This window comes from Bufo bufo, chromosome 3 (assembly GCF_905171765.1).
Source record: "Bufo bufo chromosome 3, aBufBuf1.1, whole genome shotgun sequence".
NCBI classification, from domain to species: domain Eukaryota; kingdom Metazoa; phylum Chordata; class Amphibia; order Anura; family Bufonidae; genus Bufo; species Bufo bufo.
Genome location: NC_053391.1, coordinates 676,052,570 through 676,074,976, shown reverse-complemented (window position 1 = coordinate 676,074,976; position 22,407 = coordinate 676,052,570). Strand labels below are relative to the sequence as shown.

The 22,407-nt window shown below is 45.4% G+C and overlaps 1 protein-coding gene across 2 annotated transcripts in view; it reads right to left on the bottom strand.

Moving 5' to 3' along the window:
* Window positions 1-22,407, bottom strand: part of DLG2 (discs large MAGUK scaffold protein 2) — a 1,330,756-nt gene that overhangs the window by 304,265 nt on the left and 1,004,084 nt on the right. The window contains exon 13 of one of the 2 annotated variants that reach the window (XM_040426389.1): window positions 296-451. The exons of the other annotated variant lie outside the window; for it this stretch is intronic. Within the exon in view, the coding sequence (XP_040282323.1) occupies window positions 296-451 (156 nt within the window). The remainder of the gene's footprint in view (window positions 1-295; window positions 452-22,407) is intronic. 2 annotated transcript variants of the gene reach the window in all.

Sequence of the window (22,407 nt, the reverse complement as noted above, 5' to 3'; positions counted from 1 at the left end):
GGAAACACAACGGAACTCAAAAACAGACCGCAAAAAAAAGCCATACGTTCGTGTGAACTAGGCCTAAATGTTTGGATATCATAATTTTTTTCAGCAGTTTTTTACCTATTGAGAATACGGAAAAATGCTGGAAAAAAAATCCATTGCTTGCTGCTGCGTTTACTGTATTATAAAAAAAAAAAAAAAAAGGAACCAAACTGGAAAAACGTCAGTCGTAAAATAAAAAAAAGAAGTGAAAAAGTGCTGGAAAAACACCACAGAATACCCGTGAATCCGCCATCAGTGTGATTTTTACCTGGAAATTTCGGACTCTGGAAGCAGACCTCCGTGGAAATGAGGATACGGAGACGTGAGAAGGAAGCTTTTGTCACATTCCACCGGGGAATATTGTCTCGGAGAGGAAGGCTTGTCACTGAGTTTATTGACAGTGCTGTATACAGGCTCCGGAGACCTGGAGGAGAGAGACAGAGAGGACGTTACAATAGAGTAGAAGACACCCGGGCAGCGGCGGCCATAACGCTAACTGAGGGGATTTATAAACCTGTCTGGAAGAAAACCTGCCCATAGCAACCAATCACAGCACAGATCTAATTTCATATTCTGCTCTGGTAAAATGAAAGCTGCACTCTGATTGGTTGCTATGGGCAACTGTTGCCTAAGGCCTCCTGCACACGAACGTGTGCGCCCCCCGTGCCCGTACTGCGGACCGCATTTGCGGATCCGCAATACACGGGCGCAGTTCACGGATGCGGACCCATTCACTTCATCGGGTCCGCAAATCCGGAGATGCGGAATGGTGCGGAACGTTAGCACGGAACGGTTTTGTCCCGTACTTCCGTTCCGCAAAAAGATAGAACATGTTCTATCTTTTTGTGGAACGGGCTGATCGCGGACCCATTAAAGTGAATGGGTCCGCGATGCGCTGCGGCTGCCCCACGGTCGGTGTTCGTGTGCAGGAGGCCTAAGGCTACTTTCACATTAGCGTTTTCAACCGCTTCAGTTTTGTCCCCATTCATTGTCAGTAGGGAGAAAACTGAACGAAACGGAGTGCACCAGAATGCATTCCGTTCCATTTGGTTGCGCTCCCATCGCGGACAGAATAACGCTGCACAACAGAAAACGGATCCGTCCCCCATTGAATTTCAATAGTGTTCATGATGGATCCGTCATGGCTACAGAAGATATAATACAACCAGATCCGTTAAAGACGGATGCATGCGGTTGTATGATGGTAATGGAAGCAAAAAACGCCAAAAAACCCACTAATGTTAAAGTAGCCTAAGGCCTCATGAACACGACCATTGTGTGTTTTTTGTGGAACTGCACGGACAGCCATTGATATAACTGCCTATTCTTGTCCGCAAAAAGGACAAGAATAGGACAGGTTATTTTTTTTTTCCGGACCACGGAACGGAGCAACGGATGTGGACAGCACACGGAGTGCTGTCCGCATCTTTTGCGGCCCCATTGAAGTGAATGGGTCCGCATCCGAGCTGCAAAAACTGCGGCTCGGATGCGGACCCAAACAACGGCCGTGTGCCATACGCTTATGACTGACAAGGCATTTACCTCTACCGGGGACCACAAGTCACATATACAACTGAACCGGGCCCCTAATAGTAACAGGATCCAGTAAGTACTCCAGAACTCATGCCTAGGTTCTGTTCACACTTTGCTTCCACAGTGCATTTAAACAATTTTTTTGCTCAGTTTTTTTTAACGTTAGTGGCAAAGGTACTGCTGTTTTTTTTTTTGTTTGTAGAAAAAAATGTGTCAGAACGCACAGCGCGGCTGCAACATGTGAACACAGCCATTTATATTTTTATGTGTAGCCGGTCTAGTCCAGCATTAAAGGGTTTCTGTCACCTGAAAAATGGGTATTAAGCTGGCGGACGTTAGCGATGTCTATATAACTATATTAGCGCCATCTCACTGCCTGCCGCTGTTATTGAGAAAAACGAACTTTTATAATATGCTAATTAGCCTCTAGGTGCAGGGGGGGGCGTTGCCCCGGCTCCTAGAGGCTCCATTCTCCCACCTCTGGCCACTCGCTGCGCCTGCGCCGAATACTGAACGGCGCGAGATCTCCCCAGCGCACAGGGCCGGCAGTTGGAGGTGAAGGCTGCTTGGCCCTGTCAATCTAGTGTAGCCGGGCGTGGTCAGAGGTGGGAGAACAGAGCCTCCAGGAGCAGGGGCAACGCCCCCCCTGCACCTAGAGGCTAATTAGCATATTATAGTTTCTTTTTCTCAATAACGGCGGCAGGCAGTGAGATGGCGCTAATATAGTTCTGTTCAGCTGACATTAACCCATCGCTAACGTCCGCCAGCTTAATACCCATTTTTCAGGTGAAAACATCATAGTCAGAAAAAAAACCACAAGATTTAAAGGAGTTTTTTTTTCATTTTGCCTTAACGAAAGTGAAGGAAGGGCGGGGTCTAATAAAGTAATAAATAACCATTATCACACTGTTCAAAACGACCGACACAAAATATGGAACCCATTTTAATGATTTATTTTGGCGTCAGCTTGCCTATTTAACGGATAAAGAGATATAGGTTAAAAAAAAAAGTTTTTTTTACTTTTTTGCACAGTCTCCCTCCCCCTTCCCCCCCCCCCCCCAAAAAAAATAATGGCTAAAATAAAACATATTTACAAAAAGCACTAGTGGGGTAATTTATTAAAACCAGCGATTTAGAGACCGATGTTAATACGCCAGTGGATGCGCCGAAGTTATGTGAAGGTGCCGGCCGGCCTCTTCATCCCTTCGGGGCATGATTCGCCGGCGTACACCAAGCTTAAATCTACGCCAGCTCTGGTGCAGAAAATGATAAATGAGCCGGCCCCCTATTCCCTGCCCACGCCCCCTTTTTTTTTAGAACTGGCGTAATTGGCGTGAAAAGGGAAGATGCCGCAGATTTTGCTGCAAATAATCTTTGCGACAAAATCTGTGCCAAATATACTCCAAAAAGTGGTGTAAAAAAAAAAAGTTACAAAAAAGTTGCAATCGTCTGAACCAGCACGTGCGCTAAATCCCAAAAAAAACATATCTGGTCATAAAGGTATTTTCGGGGCTGGTCCTTAAGGGGTTAAGGACTTTCCCTTCACCCTCCTTGCAGCACTACGGCCTCTTGACATAAACACTGCATAAAAATGACTACGAAGGAAACAACAACAACAACAAGATGGCGGCTTCTCCATGTCTGAATATATAATAAAATGCGTGAAGCGAGGAGACCGGAATAAATCTCTCTTCCGATAACATTTGCTCCTCGCAGAACTGACGGGGATGACAGATTATTCCGTCAGCCATGAAATCAAGGAGGGTTTAATTACTGGGATACACAGGTCTGCAGGACACTGACATGGGGGGGCAGTAAATGGTACACTCCAGACCATACCAATATTCTACTGGCCCCGTCAGTTACCTCTGTGACCTTCATGATGTGTGGTTTAGGCGGAGGGGGGTATGTAGAGCTTTGGCCCAATTCTTAGCTACCGGCCATAGTAATAAAGTACATTTTCAGATTTTTATTACAATAGGTTCCATAGTTAGAACATGTAATTCCCCACGTCAGTGTAGTATAGAGAAAAGATCTTCTGTTACTACATGGAAACGGTCAGCAGGCTGCTCGTTAGTGAACACGCGCCAGAATGCTAATAAAGTAAATCTTCACCTTTTAATTGCAATAGGATGTGTAGTTAGAAAACATCCTGCAGCATGTTATCATTGTGTAGGAAATGACCTACCATTACATGGAAAGGGCTCGTTCACACAAACGTATTTTGCGTTCCGTATACGGGCCGTTTTTTTTGCGTTCTGTATACGGTCCGTATACGGAACCATTCATTTCAATGGTTCCGCACAAAAAAAAACGTATGCATTCCGTTTCCGTATTTTCGTTCCGTTGAAAGATAGAACATGTCCTATTATTGCCCGCAAATCACGTTCCGTAGCTCCATTCAAGTCAATGGCTCTGCAAAAAAAAAAAAACGGATGTACTCTGTATGTCTTCCGTATCCGTTCCGTTTTTGCGGAACCATCTATTGAAAATGTTATGCCCAGCCTAATTTTTTCTATGTAATTACTGTATACTGTATATGCCATACGGAAAAACGGAACGGAACTGGAAAAAAAAAAAACGGATCTAGGGAAAAAACGGCCTGCAAAACACTGAAAAAGACATACGGTCGTGTGATCGAGCCCAAACTGTCAGCAGGCTGCTCGTTAATGAACACGCGCCAGAATGTTAATAAAGTAAATCGTCAGCTTTTAATTACAAAAGGATCTGTAGTTAGAAAATGTAATGATGCCGGATACGTCTGTGTAGAAGTAGATCTACCATTGCTACGTGGAAACTGTCAGCAGGCTGCTCGTTAATGAACACGCGCCAGAATGTTAATAAAGTAAATCGTCAGCTTTTAATTACAAAAGGATCTGTAGTTAGAAAATGTAATGATGCCGGATACGTCTGTGTAGAAGTAGATCTACCATTGCTACGTGGAAACTGTCAGCAGGATGCTTTTAATAGATCTATTATTCTTATTTTGTGCCTCTGTTTTGCTTTTGAGTTTGAACCGGAGTGCATGGGCTGATTAACTCATAAAAAAGGTCTATGATAATTCAAAAAACATGTCTGCTTTTTTACCAGAAACAGCGCCACTCTCCTGTCTATGGGTTGTGCCTGGTATTGCATCTCTGTGCGATCACATCAGCCCCCGCTTTCCTATAAGAGCCCGTAACAGGAGGTTCATGCGCCCCTTCCCAATTGTCAAGGAAATTTTCAAGGTTTAATTAACGACTATTAAGATATTTCTGGCCGCTGGACTGCCCCTGTCTGACTAAGGGCTCGTTCACACGAAAGTTTTTTGCGTTCTGTATACGGAACCATTCAGTTCTATGGGTCCACAAAAAAAATGGAATGTACTCCACGAGCATTCCGTTTCCGTATGTCCGCATTTCCGTTCCGCTACATTTTGAGTCTTGTCCTATTATTGCCCGCAAATCACGTTCCGTGGTCCCATTCAAGTCACAGGGTCCGCAAGAAAAAACGGAACACATACGGAAGTGCATCCGTGTGTCTTCCGTATCCGTTTTTGCGGAACCATCTATTGAAAATTTTATGCCCAGCCCAATTTTTCATATGTAATTACTGTATACTGTATATGCCCTACGGAAAAACGGAACGGAAAAACGGAACAGAAACGGAAACACAACGGAAAAAAAAAAACGGAACAACTGATCTGTGAAAAAACGGTCCGCAAAACACTAAAAAGCCATACGGTCGTGTGAACAAGCCCGAAGATACACTGCTCAAAAAAATAAAGGGAACACTTAAACAACACAATGTAACTCCAAGTCAATCACACTTCTGTGAAATCAAACTGTCCACTTAGGAAGCAACACTGAGTGACAATCAATTTCACATGCTGTTGTGCAAATGGGATAGACAACAGGTGGAAATTATAGGCAATTAGCAAGACACCCCCAATAAAGGAGTGGTTCTGCAGGTGGTGACCACAGACCACTTCTCAGTTTCTATGCTTCCTGGCTGATGTTTTGGTCACTTTTGAATGCTGGCGGTGCTTTCACTCTAGTGGTAGCATGAGACGGAGTCTACAACCCACACAAGTGGCTCAGGTAGTGCAGCTTATCCAGGATGGCACATCAATGCGAGCTGTGGCAAGAAGGTTTGCTGTGTCTGTCAGCGTAGTGTCCAGAGCATGGAGGCGCTACCAGGAGACAGGCCAGTACATCAGGAGACGTGGAGGAAGCCGTAGGAGGGCAACAACCCAGCAGCAGGACCGCTACCTCCGCCTTTGTGCAAGGAGGAACAGGAGGAGCACTGCCAGAGCCCTGCAAAATGACCTCCAGCAGGCCACAAATGTGCATGTGTCTGCTCAAACGGTCAGAAACAGACTCCATGAGGGTGATATGATGGCCCGACGTCCACAGGTGGGGGTTGTGCTTACAGCCCAACACCGTGCAGGACGTTTGGCATTTGCCAGAGAACACCAAGATTGGCAAATTCGCCACTGGCGCCCTGTGCTCTTCACAGATGAAAGCAGGTTCACACTGAGCACATGTGACAGACGTGACAGAGTCTGGAGACGCCGTGGAGAACGTTCTGCTGCCTGCAACATCCTCCAGCATGACCGGTTTGGCATTGGGTCAGTAATGGTGTGGGGTGGCATTTCTTTGGAGGGCCGCACAGCCCTCCATGTGCTCGCCAGAGGTAGCCTGACTGCCATTAGGTACCGAGATGAGATCCTCAGACCCCTTGTGAGACCATATGCTGGTGCGGTTGGCCCTGGGTTCCTCCTAATGCAAGACAATGCTAGACCTCATGTGGCTGGAGTGTGTCAGCAGTTCCTGCAAGACGAAGGCATTGATGCTATGGACTGGCCCGCCTGTTCCCCAGACCTGAATCCAATTGAGCACATCTGGGACATCATGTCTCGCTCTATCCACCAACGTGACGTTGCGCCACAGACTGTCCAGGAGTTGGCAGATGCTTTAGTCCAGGTCTGGGAGGAGATCCCTCAGGAGACCGTCCGCCACCTCATCAGGAGCATGCACAGGCGTTGTAGGGAGGTCATACAGGCACGTGGAGGCCACACACACTACTGAACCTCATTTTGACTTGTTTTAAGGACATTACATCAAAGTTGGATCAGCCTGTAGTGCGTTTTTCCACTTTAATTTTGAGGGTGACTCCAAATCCAGACCTCCATGGGTTGAAAAATTTGATTTCCATTTTTTTATTTTTGTGTGATTTTGTTGTCAGCACATTCAACTATGTAAAGAACAGAGTATTTCAGAAGAATATTTAATTAATTCAGATCTAGGATGTGTTATTTTTGTGTTCCCTTTATTTTTTTGAGCAGTATACATAAACCACCATTTGATTAAACATAAATCCATATAAACACATCAGCAGGAGGATAACCTGCTTGCTGACAGTTTCCAAGCTGCAACTAAATTGTTGGAGCGTCACTTTGAATACAGCCACCATATAGGCACCACACCTGTCCACAGGTTGTGTGTGGTATTACAGCTCAGCTCCCTTCACTTCAGTGGAACTACAGTGACACAGACCACCTATGGACAGGCGTGGTTGTCTTTTTGGTAAGAAGACAGCCATGGTTTTCTTCTCCTGGACAACCCCTTTAAGAAGTAAAGCAAAGGAACTATCTCCCAATAGGAAATGAGCGAAACAAGTCCGCACAAAAATAAAATGCAATAAATAAATTGTAATACTCAATCAGCCCACTAGATGGCGATGTATACTCAATATTCTCACCCACCGTAAAGGAATTCTGATCTCTCTTGTAATGTCTGGCAAAAAAAAGACCAAAACAAATATGAAAGGAGATGAAATCGGTAACACAAGCTGGCGGAGCGAGGCAGTACGGTGTCAGGTTTTTAATAATGGATATTTTAATTCTCCTTTTACAAGGAAACTCAAAACCTTCTGTAAATACAGGAAATTCATTGTACAAACGTGAAACATTCTGTCGCTATCTAATATCCTGAGAATGTTTTACATTTTTTACAATTTTTAAGATCTATTTGCTGTCAACAAATGAACACATTTTTTAAAGGGTATCTGTCTTTTACAGTCTTTAATTTTCACCCGGCACATCAGTTGCCCATGCTGGGTGGGTGCAAAGGATGACCTGACACTTGGGATAAGCAGGGCTGTTTGAAGGAATTTGGGGGCCCCAAGCAAAATAGACATGGAGGCCCCCCCCTCCACACCTTACGCACGCAAGCCTACAGGAACCACAGTATAGCCATACAGTTTAAGTTCACCCCCTAAACAGTGCCATCCACAGATCCCCCTCTAAACAGTGCCATCCACAGATCCCCCTCTAAACAGTGCCATCCACAGATCCCCCTCTAAACAGTGCCATCCACAGATCCCCCCTTAAACAGTGCCATCCACAGATCTCCCCTAAACAGTGCCATCCACAGATCTCCCCCCTAAACAGTGCCATCCACAGATCCCCCCTCCCCTAAACAGTGCCATCCACAGATCTCCCTCCTAAACAGTGCCATCCACAGATCTCCCCCCTAAACAGTGCCATCCACAGATCTCCCCCCTAAACAGTGCCATCCACAGATCTCCCCCCTAAACAGTGCCATCCACAGATCTCCCCCCTAAACAGTGCCATCCACAGATCCCCCCTCCCCTAAACAGTGTCATGAGCTCGTAAAACTCAGATCCGATGGTATATTCTAATCCCCAGGCAAGCGTCCCCATCACCATGGGAACGCCTGGGGGTTAGAATATACCATCGGATCTTCTGAGTTACTCAGCCTTAAAGGAAGCAAAACAAGCACCGGCTCTGCTTGGCCCCGGGCCAGCTCGGAGCCCCAAGCAATTGCTTGTTTTGCCTGTCTGTTAGCGACGGGCCTCGGGATAAGTGATATATGGGTATTATTTGAGCACCGTATGGCAGTATTTACTTATGCCTTCGGGTGCATGGTGCTGGTGGCACCGTATAACATCATTAGATAGAAAACGGTATGGAAGTGTTATTTTACCGATGTATGCTACTGTTATTCAGACACCATGCTGTAAGATGCTAATAAGTAGGCACTGTATGGTTATTTATACACTGTATGACAGTACAGTATTTGGGGACGCGTTTCACTATAAGGCAAGCCATGCTTCAAGTAAAAGTGACTGCAACAAGCGGACAGCTCCTTTAAATATATTTCCTCGATGATTCTGCCCCCCCCCCCCCCCCAGATGTAGTCACCATATGCATAACCCTCATCAATACAACTTCACGGACCCCATGGAGCCACCAGACGACCCACAGATATCTCCAGGAGAAAATGGTTAACTGAAAGTGCATTAAAGCCTTCTATTGATCTTCAATTTACTTTGGTCCAAATCTAGAGAGCGCATAAATCAACTGCAATGGAGGGTTATTGATCGGGATGACATTTTGTATCAGCTGAGGATGAAACAAGTGAAAGAACGTTCTGATTTAAAGTCGCTGTCTCCGCACGCCTTCAAGATGGAAAGTCAGAGAAAAACAAAGACGTCACACTGCTGAATAGCAACTTGATGTCAACGTCCATTAAAAACAACTTCATGGAAAACTTGAAGAACTAACATACATCTCGAATTCATCGCTTCCATTGATACCTATTAGGCTTAGGTTTCACACTAGAGGTAAACTCTTCCAATAGAGGAACAGCCTGCTGGAAGACGTCGTATCCGGCAGAGCCAGAAAAGGCCGGAGCACCGCCAGGAATCATTGACTATAACGAGACTCGCGGGGATCCGGCCTGTTTTCAGTGTTAAAACCGCTCCAAGCCGAATCCTGGCACTAGGGATGTAACATTAAAGGGGTTCTCTTTTTAGAGACATTAGTGGCATATCGCTCGGATATTCCATAAATGTCAGATAGGTGCAGGTCCCTCCCACCTCTGGGACCCGGGCCTATCTCCAAAATGGGATCCTTGAAGTGAGAGCAGCTCTCCATTCCTTTCAATGGGACTGGATAAAAATAGTCAAGTACTTTCTCAGCTATCTCCGGCAGTCTTTTAGAAGTGAATGAAGCGGTGACTGCGCTTGTGCGGTGCACTCTTCATTAATTTCAATGGGACTTCCGAAAATAGCTGAGTGTACTCGCCCCGGCTATTTTCGGAAAGCCCATAGAAATAAATGGACAGTGCATGCACGCCGTATTCTCCTTCACTTTTGGGGGCCCGTTCTGGAGATAGGTGCGGGTCCCAGAGGTGGCATATCTGACATTGGTGGTATATCCTAGTGATATGTCACCAATATCTCAGATACCACCAGTCCAGGAAACACGGTCCGTGTGTCAGCTGCATTCTGTGGACCGACCACTGCTCGCCTGACCCAAACTGACTGTTTCATAATGATTTATGATAATGTCAGTTCCTATCTGATCGCGGGTCTGTCATACTAAGCTCATCATCATCATGTGAGTACAGTACAATAGACGCCCAATCAGATAGGAACTCACTGTATCATATAATGCAGCCAGTTCCGGTGAGGGGAGCCACGGTTGGTCCAGGAGATGCAGCCGACACATGGACCATGTTTCCCGAACCAGGCATGGCCGTGTGAATCAGCCTTTAAAGGGCGAGTCCCTTTTGGAGAGTCCCTTTTGGACTGAAGAGACAGCAGAAAATAAGCCGATCACCAGGCGATCTGAGGAGGATTCCTGCAGCAAGTGTTTGTACATCCTACAGCGCCACCACTGGGGAAACTAAGCATTACACAGTTCTCATTGAAATCAGTGGGCTGTCCATACAATACATGGATGTGTTGGTCCTTAAGAGTAGGAGAGACACTTTTTGTGACTGCTCTCCACTCTGGCTAACAGAAGAAGGTCAGAAGAACCCTTCTATTAACTTAGAATTCATAGAGAACCCCAATTTTAAACCAAGAAAAATTTATAGTTCTAGCTGAAAGGTTCACATTTTCCAGGTTTTGGCTGCTTTGTTATTTTGCTGTTTATAATTTTGATGTTGGAAAGGGTTGTCTATCTTTTAGACATTGATGACGTATCCTCCACATATCAGATCGATGGGGGTCAGTCATCTGAATGGGACTGAGCTGCAGTATGCTGGCATGGCCACAGTGGACGGAGCCTTCTGCTTTCTGGATATGTCCAGTGTGGTGGGTGCTGCAAACAACCATACAGAGGATAGGGCATCAATATCAAACATCTGGACAGCCCCTTTAATCAAAATCATAGACCTTGGTATTCAAAGTTTAGTCATTATGGGGGTCATTGACTATGCTGAAATACCACCAAATTTGGCGTATTTCAGGTGCAGATAGTGGCGCAACGGTTAGTCTAAAATAGACGCCAGGTCTAAAATTGTGGGCGGGGAAGGGGGTGGGCCGGAAGGCCCGTCTCCTTCACCATTTTCTACACCTGTTTTAGGCGTAGAAAAAGGTCTAAATGTAAGACAGCTTCTGAACAATTATTTAGAACTGGCGCTGGATGGCCGGCGCCTCTTCATAACTTCGGCAGGTCCACCGCTAGTTTATGGCCTTTATTAAGACTAGTGTCTAAAACGCTGTTTTCCTTATTTACAGGGATATCAACATTCTACTGTTTTGTTGAGGCAGACATTTTTCTAATACAAATAATCTTTATGTACATACAGTCAGGTCCATAAATATTGGGACATGGACACAATTCTAACATTTTTGGCTCTATACACCACCACAATGGATTGGAAATGAAAATAAAAAGATGTGCTTTAACTGCAGACTATCAGCTTTAATTTGAGGGCATTTACATCCAAATCAGGTGAACGGTGTAGGAATTACAACAGTTTGCATATGTGCCTCCAACTTGTTAAGGGGCCAAAAGTAATGGGAAAATTGGCTTCTCAGCTGTTCCATGGCCAGATGTGTGTTATTCCCTCATTATCCCAATTACAATGAGCAGATAAAAGGTCCAGAGTTCATTTCCAGACTGCTATTTGCATTTGGAATCTGTTGCTGTCAACTCTCAAGATGAGATCCAAAGAGCGGTCACTATCTGTGAAGCAAGCCATCATTAGGCTGAAAAAACACAACAAATCTATCAGAGAGATAGCAAAAACATTAGGCGTGGCCAAAACAACAGTTTGGAACATTCTTTAAAATAAGGAACGCACCGGTGAGCTCAGCAACACCAAAAGACCCGGAAGACCACGGAAAACAACTGTGGTGGATGACCGAAGAATTCTTTCCCTGGTGAAGAAAACTTCACAACATTTGGCCAGATCAAGAACACTCTCCAGGAGGTAGGTGCATGTGTGTCAAAGTCAACAATCTAGAGAAGACTTCACCAGAGTGAATACAGAGGGTTCACCATAAGATGTAAACTATTGGTGAGCCTCAAAAACAGGAAGGAGAGATTAGAGTTTGCCAAATGACATCTAAAAAAGTTCTGGAACAACATCCTATGGACAGATGAGACCAAGATCAACTTGTACCAGAGTGATGGGAAGAGAAGAGTATGGAGAAGGAAAGGAACTGCTCATGATCCTAAGCATACCACCTCATCAGTGAAGCATGGTGGTGGTAGTGTCATGGCGTGGGCATGTATGGCTGCCAATGGAACTGGTTCTCTTGTATTTATTGATGATGTGACTGCTGACAAAAGCAGCAGGATGAATTCTGAAGTGTTTCGGGCAATATTATCTGCTCATATTCAGCCAAATGCTTCAGAACTCATTGGACGGAGCTTCACAGTGCAGATGGACAATGACCCAAAGCATACTGCAAAAGCAACCAAAGAGTTTTTTAAGGGATAGAAGTGGAATGTTATGCAATGGCCAAGTCAATCACCTGACCTGAATCCGATTGAGCATGCATTTCACTTGCTGAAGACAAAACTGAAGGGAAAATGCCCCAAGAACAAGCAGGAACTGAAGACAGTTGCAGTAGAGGCCTGGCAGAGCATCGTCGGGGATGAAATCCAGCGTCTGGTGATGTCTATGCGTTCCAGACTTCAGGCTGTAATTGACTGCAAAGGATTTGCAACCAAATATTAAAAAGTGAAAGTTTGATTTATGATTATTATTCTGTCCCATTACTTTTGGTCCCTTAACAAGTGGGAGGCACATATGCAAACTGTTGTAATTCCAGCCCCGTTTACCTGATTCGGATGTAAATACCTTCAAATTAAAGCTTAGAGTCTGCAGTTAAAGCACATCTTGTTCGTTTTATTTCAAATCCATTGTGGTGGAGTATAGAGCCCAAAATGTTAGAATTGTGTCCATGTCCCAATATTTATGGACCTGACTGTAGCTCCACCATATTCCACAGAGCTTTACAAAGGGTTCATGTACAAAACATAAGACATCACAACTGAAACACTAGGAGTGAGGGCCCTGCTCGCAAGAGCTTACAATCTATGAGGAGATGGGGGTGAAACAAAAGGTAGATGATTGCTACATGAAGTGCTCCTGCCATCTTTGTACTGAAAGGAGTGATGTAGACTGATCTGTGTATGCTGGTACTTTCGGTGTGGGACTTTCAGGAGGTCAAGTTCAGGTCTGAAGAGTTGGAGGGGGGGGGGGGGGGGGACGGTGTAAGGCACGTTGAAGATGGGGAAGTTATGAATTGACCTGACATTTCGGGGCACAGCATTCCAGAGAGTAGGTACAGCTCGAGAAAAGTGCTTATCTAAAGGGCATATCTCATCTTGTATCCAGGCTAGAGGGTGTATCTCATCTTGTATTCAGGCTAGAGGCCACATTTCATCTTGTATCCAGGCTAGAGGGAGTATCTCATCTTGTATCCAGGCTAGAGGCCATATCTCATTATGCATACAGGCTAGAGGCAATATCTCATCTGGTATGCAGGCTAGAGGCCATATCTCATCATGTATCCATGCTAGAGGCAATATCTCATCATGTATCCAGGCTAGAGGCAATATCTCATCTTGTATCCAGGCTAGAGGCCATATCTCATCTTGTATCCAGGCTAGAGGTCATATCTGATCTTGTCTCCAGGCTAGAGGCCATATCTCATCTTGTCTCCAGGCTAGAGGCCGTATCTCATCTTGTATCGAGGCTAGAGGCTGTATCTCATCTTGTATCCAGGCTAGAGGCTGTATCTCATCATAGATCTAGGCTAGAGGCTCTATCTGATCATGGATCCAGGCTAGAGGCCGTATCTCATCGTGTATCCAGTCTAGAGGCGGTATATTATCTTGTATCCGGGCTAGAGGCCGTATGTCATCTTGTATCCAGGCTTGAGGCCGTATCTCTTCTTGTATCCAGGGTAGAGGCGGTATCTCATCTTGTATCCAGGCTAGAGGCCGTATCTCATCTTGTTTTCATGGTAGAGGCTGTATCTCATCTTGTATCCAAGCTAGAGGCCGTATCTCATCTTGTATCTAGGCCAGAGGCACCCCTCAGGGTCCTAGAGCCTCCTTTCAAATATACAGTTTTTCCCAATAAACTTCTGCTTTAACTCTAATATTATAATCACATATAACATCATTACATTCACACGTTAAACTCCTTCTTGGTGCGGTATTATTTTTGTCAATGAGTGTATATCCAAATGGGGGGACTGGGGGACATTTATTAAGACTTTTATTAAGACATTTATTAAGTTGTTTTCCATAGGCCTCTTCATAAGTTTGGCGCTTCCTCCAGCGGGCCATGCGACAGACTTAAATCTAAACCAGCTCCCTTGCTGGCATAGATTTAAGCCAATTTTTACACCAAAAACTGGTGCAGAAAATGATAAATGAGCCAGCTTCCTTGCCCACACCACGCACCGTGGCATGAGCAGGGAAAAGTCACAGATTTTACCGCTAAATTCCGTGTGACAAAATCAGTGACTTTGTGACATATATATTAATAAATGTCCCCCATAATCTTTATTGGTATCTAGTACATATACTCGCCATCATAACCATAAAAACAGATAAAATGCGTATAAAAACAGACTTAAATGGTGTGATACTAGACTGTATCAGGTCCAAATTAGACCACTGATCACAAATTAAGGTCAGGCACAATCCATAACAAGTCCAAAAGTAGTACTAAGAACAGAATAAATTGTGTTGTACAAAATCACAATAAAGCCATCCCAGGATTGGCCCCTATTCAATATACCAACTAGATGGTGACATATTAAAGGGACAGACTAGTCAGTGCTCAGCCTGTGGCTGAAAACATAAACCTGCTCAGAACTGCCATACTTTGGCCACGCTCCAGCTCTCCTTGGTTGCTATTAATTTGTAAAAGTTTATTTATTTTTTGTCATTTTGGATGTAACTTGGTTTCCTGATTCTGCCATGGATTGCTGCCTCTCTGACTGAGCTTATTATGTTTATTCATTCTGGTACCATGCCTTGGAAATACCATCTGCAAGCCATGAAACATAATCTGATCTGGGGTTTCTTTGTAGAAATTTTAAGGTGCAAATCACAAAACCTCTAAAGCTGGTCATACACATGGATTTTTGCTAGACTGGCCGACCATCAAATGTGAGGCAGATATCCGGGGAGATAAGGTTCAGATAGTTGGATATCCTACTCTTTCTACTGAGAATATTTGCTTTGGCCAAGCCGAGCCGTTAACAGTGCCAGTCAGGACACACAGGATCCTATCCAATTTGCCATTTCATTAGAAAAATGACAGGCACACTGAAACACAAAACTTGGAGGAACTAGTTTTCCCAATTCTGTGCAGAAACAAGAGAACCACCGGGTGGTCTAACCTCAAGATCTTCTGGTATCGGCTGTAGGGTCTACTAATAGATCACAAAGTACCATTTGGCTACCACTGGTATAGACTACTCTAGTAAACCCCTTATCCCCAAAGAAAATGTTTATATACGAAGTACAGTACATTCGGAAGACCATAAACCAGATTAAACATTTCAGAGACATTTCTGTTTTTCACTCTTACTTGGTCCAATGTCGTTAACAATTTGCCAAATAAAAAAAGAAGACAATTTCTTCATCTCATTATTTTCATCTCAAGTTCTAAGGAGCAATATCCAAAAATGATGCAGATCCGGAACAAGCCGGTTTACTTCAGCATAGTCCATTTCAGTGTCCAATGTCGAATGTCGAATTTTTGGTCCTTTTCTCCAAAAATTTTAGACCTATAATCAATGGGATTTGTCCGTCCCCAAACAACTTGCTAACTCGAAAATTTGTGCAAATTTTGAGATGACTCCACTGGTGATCATGATCGGTACTGATTAGTGATGATCGAGCAAGCTCGGACGAACACCAGTTCGGCTCGAGCATCTCGATGCTCGGCACATGGCGGTATTTGGCCGAATACCGCATGTGCTCGAGCGCAATGCTCGAGTCTCCGCTACGCAGCCAATAAACGTGCAGGTCAGTACTGCACTCACTGTAATGCTGTAGCCATGTTGGCTGCTGGCATTACAGTGATTGGCTGGCCGGAACGCATCATCGGGTGCTATATAGCACCCGATGACGCATGTTCGGCTCATTCTTAGTCAGGGAGAGCTGTGCTGAGGAAGGGACAGACAGTGTAGGGAGTGATTTAAGAATATTTTTACCACCAAAACTTTTCAGAGACCCAAAAGTCCTTTTAAGGACTATTGTGTGTGGCAGCAGCAATCTATATTTTTAGCGCAACCTGCGCTAAATAGCTAAAACTTTACAGACCCAAAGGTCATTCTAAGGACTATTGGGTGTGGTAGCGATATCTATTTTTAGCGCATCCTGCACTAAATAGCGTACAATAGTTAGGCTGCTGCAGACAGCGACATTATCTGCGCCACATCTCCAGTGTAAAGTGTGCACATCCCAAAATTTATCTGTGACATCCAGTGTACTTTTTCAATAGACTGTGTCCAATTCTGACAGTGAGATTACCAGTGCCACATCTCCAGTGTAACGTGTGCGCTTAAAAAATTTATCTGTGACATAGTGTACTTTTTACGTAGACACTTTGGACAGTGACATTACAGGTGGTACCTCTACTGTATAACGTTTCCTCATCCCAAATACCTGTGTCATTCCCTGTAATTTTTTATTAGCCGCTGGTGACAGCATTGACATTATCTGCGGGATATCTTCTGCGTGACGTTTCCACATCCCAAATACCTTTTTAAATTTGTTTGCGCATACACTTCCAAATACTATGTTACTGTACGTGAGACAGACTTTCAATAATATATAACATTTAATATGAAGAAGGCGAGCAGTAAGGGACGGGGCAATGGCCGCAATGCTGATGGTGCATGCAGCGTTGAAGCTGTGCCTGCTGCCAGAGCACAAAAAAAACAATCTTCCATGATACGTAGCTTCATGTCCCAGTTTGCAGGGCGGCGCAGGACACCACTCTTGAAGTCAGACCAGTGCGACCAGGTGGTCAGTTGGATTGCAGCAGATAATGCTTCCAGTCGGTTAAGCACCACCCTGTCTTCCACCAAGTCCAGTCTTGATACTCCTTCCTCCCACCATGGAGAGTCTGGCCAAACAGGTGATCCCACATTCGGATATTCCGAGGACCTCTTTTCATCGCCAATCCTTGATTTGGCCCTCTCGCCAAGCACACTTGAAGAGGGACAGATCTTGTGCCCTGATTCCCTAACTCTTGAGCATCCACAGTCACAAGAAGATGATGGTGGGGAACGGCAATGACTGTTTAATGAGGTGGATGATGATGAGACACAGTTGCCAATAACTCAACAGCAATTACTGTCTCAAGAGGTTGATGAAGGATGAGAAACTGTTGTCAATCACTGAGGTTGTGGTTAGGTCAACAAGTCAGGAGGATGAGCAGAGTGAGGAAGTGGAAGAGGTGGTGGTGGACGATGAAGTCACTGACCCAACCTGTGAAGGTGGAAAGCCGAGCAAGGACAGCAGTACAGAGGGGGAGGGATCTGCAGCACCGCAACAGGCTGGAAGAGGCAGTGGGGTGGCAAAAGGGAGAAGGCATGCCACACCAAACAGGCCCGCAACTGTTCCACGGAGCACCCCCTTGCGGAAATCTCCCTTGCCAATGGGTAGGTGTTCCGCTGTATGGCGCTTTTTTGAGGAAAGTGCGGACAAAAAAAAGAATATTAGTTTGCGACCTGTGCCATACCAAAATAAACCGGGGCGTGAACACTTGCAACCTCACCACCATCACATGATCCTCCACATGGCATCCAAGCACCGTAATAAGTGGGCCGAATGCCTGGGTCCACAATCTGTGTCTGCGGGTCACACCACTGCCTCCTCTTCCCCTATGTTACGTGCTGGCCAATCCCCTGTCGAAGGCGCAGGCCAGGATGACTCCTGCCCTGCACCTGGACCTTCGCAAGCACCATCAGCGACCACATCCACTTCCATGTCCCAGAGCAGCGTCCAAATGTCCTTACCCCAGGCCTTTGAATGCAAGCGCAAATACCCAGCCACCCACATACAGGCCATAGCACTAAATGCGCAGCTTTCCAAATTACTGGCCCTGAAAATGTTGTTATTAAGGCTTGTGAACACTGAGGCCTTCTGCAGCCTGATGTTGGCGGCCTTCCTGCGTTACGCAATCCCCAGCAGCCACTATTTTTCAAGGTGTGCCGTGCCTGCCTTACACCAATATCATACGCGCCCTGACCAACGCAGTTACTGGGAAGGTCCACTTAACCACGGACACATGGACAAGTGCATTTGGCCAGGGACGCTACATTTCCCTGACGGCATACTGGGTGAATGTGGTGGAGGCCGGGAGCGAGTCGTACCCTGGGATGGCACAGGTGCTACCAACGCCAAGGATTGCGGGCCCTACGTCGATCAGGGTTACCGCCAGCACCTAAGTTAGTGGCTCCAATCCCCACTTCTCTTCCTCCACTTCCACCTCTGGATTATCTGCGTGCAGCCATCAGTCGGTAGCTGGAAGCAGTGTAGCACTGCAGTGGGGAAGCAGTAACAGGCCGTGCTGAAGCTGATATGCTTAGGGGACAAACAGCACACCGCCGCAGAGCTGTGGCAAGGGATAAGAGACCAGACTGAGCTGTGGCTCTTGTCACTCAACCTACAACCAGGCATGGTTGTGTCTGATAATGGTAACTTGGTGGCGGCTTTGGAGCTCGGCAAGCTGACACACATCCCATGCCTAGCCCACGTCTTAAACTTAGTGGTTCAGCGGTTTCTCAAAACCTACCACAATTTGCCTGAGCTACTGGTGAAGGTGAGCCGCATGTGTGCACATTTCCGCAAGTCATCGACAGCTTCAGCCTGTCTGTCAACGCTGGAGCAGCGCTTGAAATTGCCAGCTCACTGGCTGTTGTGCGGCGGGAGCACGCGCTGGAACTCAACGTTCCACATGTTGGCCAGGCTTTGTGAGCAGCAGAGGGCAGTAGTGGAATACCAGCTGCAACATGGTCGTCAGCTTCCGCTATTTACAAGCAAGGAGTGGGCATGGATGTCTGACCTCTGTGAGGTTTTAAGAAACTTTGAGGAATCAACACAGATGGTGAGCGGCGATAACGCTATTATCAGCGTAACTATCCCACTTCTGTGTCTACTCAAACGCTCGCTGCTCACAATTAAGGACAATGCTTTGCATGTGGAAGAGGTGGAAATGGGGGAAGACATTACACAGGATGATAGCCAGACCACCCTCAAATCATCTTCTCAGCGCGAATTGGACGATGAAGAGGAGGAGGAGCAGGAGATGGTTGCCTCCGCTACAGAGCGTTGTATCCATGGAAGTTTAATTCCATCTGTTCAGCGTGGGTGGGCAGAAGAGGATGAGGAGATTGAGAGTGATCCTCCTGATGATGACAGCGAATTCTTGCCTGTTGGTACTCTGGCACACATGGCTGACTTCATGTTAGGCTGCCTTTACCGCGACCCGCCCGTTATACGCATTTTAGACAACGCGTATTACTGGTTGTTCACCCTTCTCGACCCCTGCTACAAGGAGAACTTCTCATCTCTCATTCCTCTGGTGGAGAGGATGAGCAAAAGGGTGCAATACCAGAAGGTCCTTGTTGAAAAATTGCTCCAAAAATTTCCATCTGACAACGCTGGCGGCAGAGTACGTAGTTCCTTGGGCAACCGAGGAGGGGAAACAAGGGGAACACACAGTAGTTCCAACAGAGGCAGGGCAACACTCTCCAAAGCCTGGGACAGTTTCATGACCCCGCCAGCACCCTCACCCTGATGTGTGGCCTACTGTCACAAGGAGGGAAAAATTTGGGAAGATGGTAAAGGAGTACATAGCAGACCGTGTCAGCGTCCTCAATGATCCCTCAGTGCCCTGCACAACTGGGTTTCCAAGCTGGACACGTGGCACGAACTGGTGCTCTACGCCTTGGAGGTGCTGGCCTGCCCTGCCGCCAGCATTTTGTCTGAGTGGGTATTTAGTGCTGCTGGGGGCATAATAACAGATAAGGTTGACTCTTATAAAAATTAACAAGGACTTCTCGACTCCACCAGAGGAAACCGGCTGAACATAAAGGCACTTTAAATGTGTTGTTTATAATGTACTGAATACACTGTATTCCCATCCCATGCACCCCTTCCACCACAAAAAAAGGGTATATGGTTGAATCATCCTTTTCTCATCCTCCTCCTCCTCTTCCATCATATCAACATGCTTATTCGTCACATATAATGCCCTCGCATATACGCCCTCGCATCTAATGTTTTACAGGGTTAACTCACCTGCAGGCCCTTGCATATAATTTTTTTGAGGGTCAGGTCACCTGCATGCCCTTGCATTTAATTTTTTAGAGGGTCAGCTCGCCAGCAGGCCCTTACCTATAATCTTTTACAGGGTCAGCTCATCTGCAGGCCCACGCATATAATGTTTTACAGGGTCAGCTCACCTGCAGGCCCTCGCATATAATGTTTTACAGGGTCAGCTAACCTGCAGGCCCTCGCATAAAATTTTTTAGAGGATCAGCTCACCAGCAGGCCCTCACCTATAATCTTTTACAGGGTCAGCTCCCCTGCAGGCCCACGCATATAATATTTTACAGGGTCAGCTCACCTGCTGGCCCTAGCATATAATTTTTTTAGAGGGTAAACTCACCAGCAGGCCCTCACCTTAAATCTTTTACAGGGTCAGCTCACCTGCAGGCCCACGCATATAATGTTTTAGAGGGTCAGCTCACCAGCAGGCCCTCACCTACAACCTTTTAGAGGGTCAGCTCACCTGCAGGCCCTCGCATCTAATCTTTTACAGGGTCAGCTCACTAGCAGGCCCTCACCTAAAATCTTTTACAGGGTCAGCTCACCTGTAGGCCCTTACATATAATTTTTTAGAGGGTCAGCTCACCAGCAGGCCATCAATCATAATTTTTCAAGGGTGTATGATTCCCTCCTTTATGTGTAATAAGGGGTGTATTGGAGTGCCGATTCCTTGTAATTTTCGGAAGCACTTTCACTTAGTGGAATAGAAGTTATGAGACGCACAAGAGTGGGTGAGGCCACAGATGGAGGTGCTCGCAGTAAAAAAGGATTCGCCCCTCCTTTACAAGTAAGACAATATAAAATGGTATACTGGGCACTCACACTATAGGCAGAACCACAAATAAAATCGATACTGATGACTAAATTAAGATTTAGTAGTATTTATTAGTATAGCTGGTCGCTTAATGAATCAATAAAATATAATAAAATACAATACAATGGACTGGACTATCTAAAAGTCAATGGAATAACGATGGAATATAATAATACATTAGAAGTACCTAAAACGAAATAGAATAGTGGTAATTAGACAATAAATATAGAATTGAATAGCGAATGGTAAAACACGGCTATGAAAACATCTGATATAGTATAAAGTAGTTTATAGGACAGTCGGGTTCCTGGCCAAAGAAATGATATTTATAATGATGATGATGCTGGGGCAAAATCTATGGATAATCCAAATTCAATAGAACAGTGAAAGAGCAATGCTAGCGTTGCAGTGAGTGTAATATGCGGCGTCCCGCTTATACTCACTGTTCGATGATTATTAGTGTAAAATACACTGCTGTAGCTCCGGTTCTCTGTGTCACCCAATAGCTGTTCCCAGGTTGTCTTCCGCCACCGGTTTAGTACGGCTCCGGGCACCGCTCTGTATGATTCAAGAGCCGATGTCCTTCAAGCCTGTGTGTGCCTGCTTCCACGCTGGATTAAGTTTGCGGTCACAAAATAAGGATGTGCTCGTTCTCAGGTTTTTGAGAGGTTCAAGCTCCTGATGATTCAGCGTGCCAGGTTCTCTTAGAAGATGTTCCGGTTATGTAGCGTCAGCCTGGAGAAAATTCAACACTTGGTGTGACAAGGGTTCAATTGGAGATAAGCTGGGGGTCTTGGATCAAACGCGTTTCGGGGCTTCACGTTGCCCCTTCCTCAGTGACCGCAAACTTAATCCAGCGTGGAAGCAGGCACACACAGGCTTGAAGGACATCGGCTCTTGAATCATACAGAGCGGTGCCCGGAGCCGTACTAAACCGGTGGCGGAAGACAACCTGGGAACAGCTATTGGGTGACACAGAGAACCGGAGCTACAGCAGTGTATTTTACACTAATAATCATCGAACAGTGAGTATAAGCGGGACGCCGCATATTACACTCACTGCAACGCTAGCATTGCTCTTTCACTGTTCTATTGAATTTGGATTATCCATAGATTTTGCCCCAGCATCATCATCATTATAAATATAATTTCTTTGGCCAGGAACCCGACTGTCCTATAAACTACTTTATACTATATCAGATGTTTTCATAGCCGTGTTTTACCATTCGCTATTCAATTCTATATTTATTGTCTAATTACCACTATTCTATTTCGTTTTAGGTACTTCTAATGTATTATTATATTCCATCGTTATTCCATTGACTTTTAGATAGTCCAGTCCATTGTATTGTATTATTATATTTTATTGATTCATTAAGCGACCAGCTATACTAATAAATACTACTAAATCTTA